The sequence below is a fragment of the Vicia villosa genome, linkage group LG1 (genome assembly GCF_029867415.1).
Source record: "Vicia villosa cultivar HV-30 ecotype Madison, WI linkage group LG1, Vvil1.0, whole genome shotgun sequence".
Lineage (NCBI taxonomy): Eukaryota > Viridiplantae > Streptophyta > Magnoliopsida > Fabales > Fabaceae > Vicia > Vicia villosa.
Genome location: NC_081180.1, coordinates 18,916,927 through 18,924,806, shown reverse-complemented (window position 1 = coordinate 18,924,806; position 7,880 = coordinate 18,916,927). Strand labels below are relative to the sequence as shown.

General features: G+C 34.9%; 1 protein-coding gene across 1 annotated transcript; it reads right to left on the bottom strand.

Moving 5' to 3' along the window:
- Positions 1-1,074: 1,074 nt before the first annotated feature.
- LOC131630209 (chromatin structure-remodeling complex protein BSH) lies at positions 1,075-5,760 on the bottom strand. Its single transcript, XM_058900997.1, has 10 exons — positions 5,561-5,760; positions 5,392-5,480; positions 5,199-5,293; positions 5,020-5,091; positions 2,172-2,219; positions 1,976-2,059; positions 1,824-1,862; positions 1,656-1,738; positions 1,469-1,531; positions 1,075-1,358 (listed from the first exon to the last, which is right to left on the bottom strand). Exons 1-10 carry the CDS (start codon positions 5,608-5,610, stop codon positions 1,259-1,261), a joined length of 723 nt encoding a protein of 240 aa, XP_058756980.1. The 5' UTR covers positions 5,611-5,760; the 3' UTR covers positions 1,075-1,258.
- Between the last annotated feature and the right edge of the window lie 2,120 nt (positions 5,761-7,880).

The following is a 7,880-nucleotide window of genomic DNA, read 5'->3' as shown; positions in this document are numbered from 1 at the left end:
CTCCAATCACTGAATATTGTTCCACATGCCTAAATTAACAGAATGCATGCATACAAAGCATCCCCCAATCATGCATTAAGTTATTTCTTTAGCTTTCAAATCATTCTCAACCACCATATTTGAGTACATGCAAAAATATATTTTTCCAAATTTGAGGCACATTTTATATTTTTCATAAGAGTACAGAAGTAACACTTAGGTTAGAAAAAATAACCCCTTATAATTTTCACTTCTACATTCTAACAGGGGTGTTCATTTGTTTAGGTAAATCCGAACCAAACCAAAATTCATATCAAACCATAGTGTTTAGGTTGGACATTTTTTCAGTTCAGGCAAGAACAAAACCAAACCAATGAAATCCAATGACAAATGGTTCGTGAATCGGAATTTTAATTTTTCTATCTGCAAACCCAACCCAAAACAACGATAATTAATTATCATGAAAATTATTACCACATTTTCAACTTCAAGAAGAAAAAAAATGAAATGTGGTATGTGGATAAGTTATGTTATTTTAATTTATTATTAGAAAATTGTTAGTGTAATGTGATAACTGAGCATAGATTTATGAAACACATTCACTATCTCAAGTGACTAGTTATAGATTCAAAAGCTTTGTTAGATTTTTTGTTAAATTTTGTTAATCTATTCGTGAAAAACTGCTAGTTGAATATTTATAATTGAACAATATTAATACTATAGATTTTTTATATTATTATGAAAATTTAATTTCCGTAAATAAGTTATTCTTTTCAGATATTATTGCATTTTTTATCTACCCGATCAATTCAACCTATTGTTTCTCGGTTTGGTTCGATTTGAATTTTATCGCAAAAATTTGCAAATTCAATTCAAACCAATCTATTTAATTTTAATCAGTTTAGATATCGAATTCACTCAAAACCAAACGAAACCGGTTCTCAAACACCCCTAAATTCTACTACACTACTACGATTAGTCTCTTTCTCTAGAGCCAACCAATGTTCGTATATTCATTTACAAAATTAATACCTTTGCTTGGTTTGACTAAAGTTTTTTGTTTGTACAGAAAAATATAAGAGAAGAAACACTGCAAAAAGCAACTGATAACAATATACTGAACCAATGATTTTTGGTCTTAAACTATCTAGTATACATTTAAATAACTTCAAACTAAAACATCAAAAATATATACTCTTTTGAACTATCTGATACAAGATTAAAAATATACACTCTTTTGAACTATCTGATACAAGACATAACTCACTACAGAGCCAATTCACCTGAAATTTCTCTCTTCCTTTGCTTCAAGGACATCAACTTCCTCGTTGGATAGAAGATCCACAATGGGTTCATATACGTCCCACTCCTTTCTTTTCCTGATGTTCAACCAAAACAACCAAGGCATATGAAGTTCTCATTTTGAATGTTATAAGTAAAGCCATAAATTTCAGAAAATCAAAAGTGCATAAATTTATGACACGCTTACCGAACAACACTTGATTTAATACCAAATAACTTGACCAAGTCCACTGCTACAGCGCCTCCTTTACTGTCAAAAGATTATAGATGAGACAGCGATTAAATAATAGATTAGGCACACGTATATACTCTGAACTTACAATAAAAATGCATTTGTCACATCGATTGAACTAGGATAGAAGTGTATGAATAACCTGACAGGAGTAAAGTCAGCCCCACGACGACCCTTCTTGCTTAATCTGCTTTCTCTTGCTGAAACCACACTCTGAATTGCAATCTGAATATGAAAATGTATTAAGAGCTAAGTATATATAAAATAACGCATGGACATGATAAACTAATTGACCAACAGAATGAATGACCTCATAAAGCTGTTCTCTGATGGCAAAGGCAACAGCTGGCTGCAAAACAGTAGTATTTTGGTGTTTAGTATGTTTCACAATTACTCAGGAAGGTTATGTATGTTTTCGTATTACAAATTAATTCATTACTAGCAATAATTAAATATACTTACTCCAACCTCAGGATCCTCAATGCCCATGTCTCTGCAGAAGGTTCTGGCAAACTCTTCAGGATCACTATCGAAGTTGTTCAAGTCCTGGAATTTAATGAATTTAGACACATACATGCAGATCCAACAGAAGAAAGTGCAGAAAATCAGAAGATAACAGTTCCATTCCTATGATACAATGATTGTGCTGTGATCTTACCCATAAAAATTGGTCCTTTACAAGCGTATGATTTACACGAAGATCAAGCTGTAAAAAACAACAACACAACTTTGTCAATAGACAAATATTCAATTCAATGACATGTATATTACACCCGATTCAGTGACATGTATACAGGAGATGCTTAAACTACAGACCTCTGTCATGAATGGTATTAAAAACAAAAGCCAGGGAATCAGACTGAACAAATTTGGTCATTGGCTTGACAGGAGGCAAGCAAACCCAAACAATCAGGAAGTGGGAATTGAGAAGGAAAAATAGAAAGAGAAAGCATAATATTCACAATTTTGTCTGAGTGCATCACATGTTAACAAGCTAAGGCCTCTATTATACAGCCTGCTGGGTTATGACAGCTGTTCCACTTGCATATCCCTTCTTAGATTTGGGAAGATGTTGCAACGTGACAAAATCACGAGCCTTCATTCATCAAATAGTTACACAGCCATTTTGGTGGTAATTGATCGTCTTTTATAGTACTGTCACTTTGCTCCTCTCAAATCCAATTATTCGAGTTTGTAAGGTTGATGAAATTTCATGAATTTGATAGTTTAAGTTGCATGGTTTTCCAAAGAGTATTGTCTCTTATAGAGAAAAAGTTTGCACTGGTAAATTAGGCAACACTTGTTAAATAAAGTGCCACTTCCCTAGCTATGAGTTCCTCCTCTTAACATCCACAAATTGAGGGAAAATGGGAGGATTTAGCAAATGCTAAGAGCTGCGCTTGTGTTGTTTTCCTGGCAATAATCCAAAGGCATGAGTAAGAATAGTTGCTTGGGAAGAAAATTGGTATAATACATCTTTATACACAAGCAATGGAATAACTCTTTTCAAAGTTGTGTCTGGCCGTCATCCTCATTCATTGGTCAAGTATGAGCCGTGTGAAAGTTGTGTTAAAGCCCCACATCAACTAGGAATGGAGAAAATGTTGGGTTTATAAGAAAGGTGACTCATACCCCTATTGTCTTAAGGTTTTGGGTGATATGTGGTGTCAAGGTCTCTTGTAACTATGAACATTTGGCCCATTAACACTTCCGAGCCTCGCTCCCCGGACTTCTTCAACGCCATTCTACTTTTACAATTTGCATTTGGCTTTAACAAATTCAAGGCAGCTTTCAATGGGAGGAGTGTTGTCAATGGTTGTCAAGATCTCGATCTAGATCTTACAATCTTAAGATTTTACGATCTCAGTCACCCCCAACGATCCCGATCTTAAGTAGAATTGCTTATTGTAACCAAATTGTGAAAAACTCATAAAATCATTGATATTGTGCGATCTTTGCCAGTTTCGGCTATGATTGGCCGTTTTCCGGCCACCATCATTGAAAGATGAGAACGATTCAAGGATGACAAGATGCAGAGGCACAACAATTACGGTTCGGCGTGATGAATGTGTGCATTTTGCAATTAAGAAGTTTTAGACTAAGGGTTTAGAGAATAAACATCTCACTTGTATGGGATAGTAATTGACCAAGTATGTCCCTAATGTCTCACAAATGTTTCATGTGGTAGTAATAAAGTATAAAAACTCAATCATACATGTCTAATGAATATGAAAGAGTTGTTTTCTCACGAATACACTTACCTACTAACATATATCATGTAAAAGTACTTCAAATATATACTATTATTTTGTCATTTTAGTAGGATCTTACGGTTTTTGTTGCGATTTTATGGTTTACGTTCTTGTTATCCCCTCTCAATCTTACAAAAATATTAGGGTAGGATCTTCCGATCTTAACTACAATTTTATATTTTACAATCTCGTTATTCTCTCCCGATCTTATGTAAGATCTCGATCTTAAGAGAATGATATTAATATAAAAGACAAGGAATCGAACGAAACAAAATCGGTTGAGGAGGCCAGACAGATGGAATTGATCAGGGAAAGGTGGCAAGCAATCTAAACAATCAGGAAGTGAGAAGGGGTAATAGAGAGTGAAAGCATAACAAGAATTGTGCTGAATGTGATATAAAAGGGGAAGCAAACCAGTGATTGGATAGGCAGAAATTAGTGACTGTTACGATCTTTCTCGTGTCCTAGATTCCTTTATTCTACTATTCTATTCTTCCATGACCACTTTCTGTAAATTTCCAGAAACGGAATTCATTCGATACTTATTTAATTTCAAGTCTTATTGCACTTTCCATTCATCATTATGTCAAAAACCAGTACCAAAATACAATATAATTGCAGAAATTAACTTTTATTTATGTAGATTAGGTTTACAACAGAAACAGATTTACACATAAACTAAGGAAAGAAATAATATAACTATTAGTACAAGACGATTCTTATCAAAGAAATTCAGAAGTTTTCGTCTCTCCCTCCAAGAATGAGCTTAGTCTCCCCCTCCCAAAAACATGCAAAAACTATCCCATAATCAGATTCTACTTTCCTTTCTCTATTTATTCCTAAAACTTAACAATATAACTGACATAATACTAATAGCTTCCCAAAACTGCCCATAACCGCCGTTATAAGAAGTCTAACACATTATTATACTATTCTATTGAGTACAATAGTGACACCGAAAAATTCAGTCTCAATTTATCACTATATGTGTCTGACCTTAATACCCTCCCCTCTAATTTTAAAGTTATACTGTCATCCTGTATAATGTAAACAGAATTTTTAATGGTAGTGCATAACTACAATAAGTCTTCCAAGAACATGAGTATAATTTCCAATGCCATTGGTATTACGTCATTTTAAACATATTATATATTTCAAGACTTCAGTCTTTTATTATAAACATCAATATGAAGCCGGTTTAATTCAAAACTAAGACAAAAAGGCACATAAACATCATTGAGGACAAAACAGCACCTTGATGGGAATAATCTTCTCTCCAGCATACATATCTTGACCCTCATAGGATCGAAACTCTGCTAACTGAGACTGATCCATAGAAAACCAACCAAACCAACATCAAATAAATCAAGTGAAACACAATACAATACAAATCAAACTCATTAGAAAGCAAAAACAAGAGGAACATAATGTACTTGAATAGACTGAGCAATCTGAGTAACAAAAGGAGGAGGCAGCTTCAAATCCTTCACAGTCCTTTTAGCAAACACCACAACTTCAGAATCCGGATCTACAATCATTAATCAATGTTTCAATAGGTTAATTGAGGACATAAGTATTATCAAAAACACATAATAAGAAAAATTGTTGATGGTGTTGTTGGGTTACCTGAAGGGTTCCAGGTGAAGGCGTCTTTGTATCTATGTCCGTCAATTTCGATGTCGAGTCGAATGGGTACGAGATTTTCCGAAGTTGGCCTGTGTGTTTGTGAATACTGATTCATTCAGTGATTGAATAAAGAAAAGAAAGAAAGAATTGGAGATAGTTAGGGACTTACATTCTGAACTTGACGGGGTTTCTGTAGAAACCGGAAAGAGGGGTTTTCATCTTCAACCGAAACTCTAATGGCTTCTGATACGCTTCAATCAACGATGATGGAAAAGCTATGCTACGCTGAACGGGAACACACCAAAACCAAATACTCTTGTCTTCTTCTAAGTTTCAATTCCCCGCGGGTACTACCGCTACCAGTACTTATGATTTTGCAATTACGCCACGCTATTGGTTGTATCTGATATTTTAAATTTTAACTAATTACACTTTTGGGCATTATTGTTTTTTTTTTGAAAAAAAAATGCAGTTTTAGTCCCCAAGTTTTTCAATTGTTTGTTTTTGACCCTCCAAATTTCAATTGTTTGATTTTGGTCACCAAAATTTTTTAATTGCTTGATTTGAATCTTTCAAATTTTAATTGCTTGATTTTCACCCCTCAAGTTTGTCCCCTTTTGTATATTGTAACATCCATATTTGCTTAAGAATGTATATTTATGCACCAAGAATTATTAAAAAGGAGTTAGTAGATTAGTTGGAATTAAAAGGAAATGGTTAGATTGGAACTATCTGGAAAAATTATAATTTTCACATAGTTTAGGGGCAATATGGTCATTGATCATGGAAGGAACCATTTAAGGGCTTGTTTGGATGCAAAACTCATTCTTATGTGATGCCAAAACAGATTTGGAAGAGAGAAAGAGAGAGGATATGTGAAAGAAGGAGAAGAAGAGATAGAAGGAAGTTGTCATCTCAAGATCACTCCCCATAGATGCATGCTTGAGACCCTGATGGTTTTGGATGAAGAAGCAATGATCAAGGGCAGGAGAAACTATCATCATCTCTGTCTCATCACAATCAAGTCAGGATCTCCATGAAATTGAGGTGAGTTCCATAGTTAGAACTTGGGTAGGATTTGGGGTTTTTGTGAAATTGCATGATATTAGGGTTAGAGTGAGAATGATCAATTGCATGCTAATTTAATCGGTCATATACGTGTTGAAATAGGATGGGGTTCGGATTTGGATTGTTGGGGAACCTAAAGATGAGTTAGAACACTATTGGAACTGGTTTTATGCAAGAAATGTGATTTATGCTTCTGGTTCAGTAAGCAATCGATTACAGGGGTCAAGCAATTGATTGCACTGTGAAAAATTAACATTCTGCGCTTCTGGTTCAGTGAGCAATTGATTGTACACCAGTGTAAATCAATTGCACCTGACAGAAAATCATTCCTTTAGGCTATGTTTGGGAGTTTGGAGGGGAGGGGAGGGGAAGGCTTCCGAAAACGAATTTCTAAAAAAATATATAGAGAAATATTTGACATTTTTTGAAAAAAATGATTTTGTTTAGAATGATAAAAGAGTCATAATCATTACAAAATTTTTAATTTTCAAAATAGTATAACAAACTAAAAGATATTTGGAAAATTTATATAAGCCCTTCAAAACCCTCCAAAACCCTCATTCAATACAATTTTTTAGTTCCCCCATTTTATGGGGTTTTTGGTGTTATGAATAAAACCAAACCCTCCAAAACCCTCCTACTCAAAATCCTTTTATTCTTTTCACCCAATTCTTCTTATTTTTTAAAGCCCTCCCCTCCCCTTCCCTCCAAACTCCCAAACATAGCCTTACTGTTTTGACCATAACTAGAGTTCCGTAACTCAGAATTGGGCGTCGTCGGAGGCATTCGAAAGCTAACGGAAAGGGATACAAGTGCTTAATCTTACATAATATTATCATACTCTTAATTATTAATCAAGTCCATGTGAATATTCTTGTACCTTGATTACTAAAAGATAATGCTCGGGTAATTGACTCGTTAATCATTCTAAGGGCCTTGGTGCCCAAGTGTTCCTTCAACTGGGTTGTAGGCATCATGGAATGAGTGGTGATGGAAATCAAAGCTATCCACGTACACAAAAGATGTTGAGGTCTTATAGCTTGTGAAGCTAAGCATATGAACCAAGAGGCGAAGAGGTCTTACAACTCGGTGTAACTTGTGTACGTCGATTAAAAAAATATGAATATGGTAAGGTGAACCTTAGGATACCTAGACCAAGAGATATGAACAGATGCTAGCTTGATATTCCCTTTTCCTATCAAGCGACAACTTTCGAAATCCTACAATCTAGTGGTGTAGTAAGTATGAGACGAGGGGTTAGAGAACATACATAAGGATAGTAGATGTGAGTAGGCATGTTACATATATATTGTCTATTTCTTGTGAAGTATCTCCAAGGATGCCCCTGCGCCACATATATTGCAGGCATTCCTCGAGTGTGTGATCTCAAGAAGGGGTCGTGCTCCGTAGTTTAGGAGCTA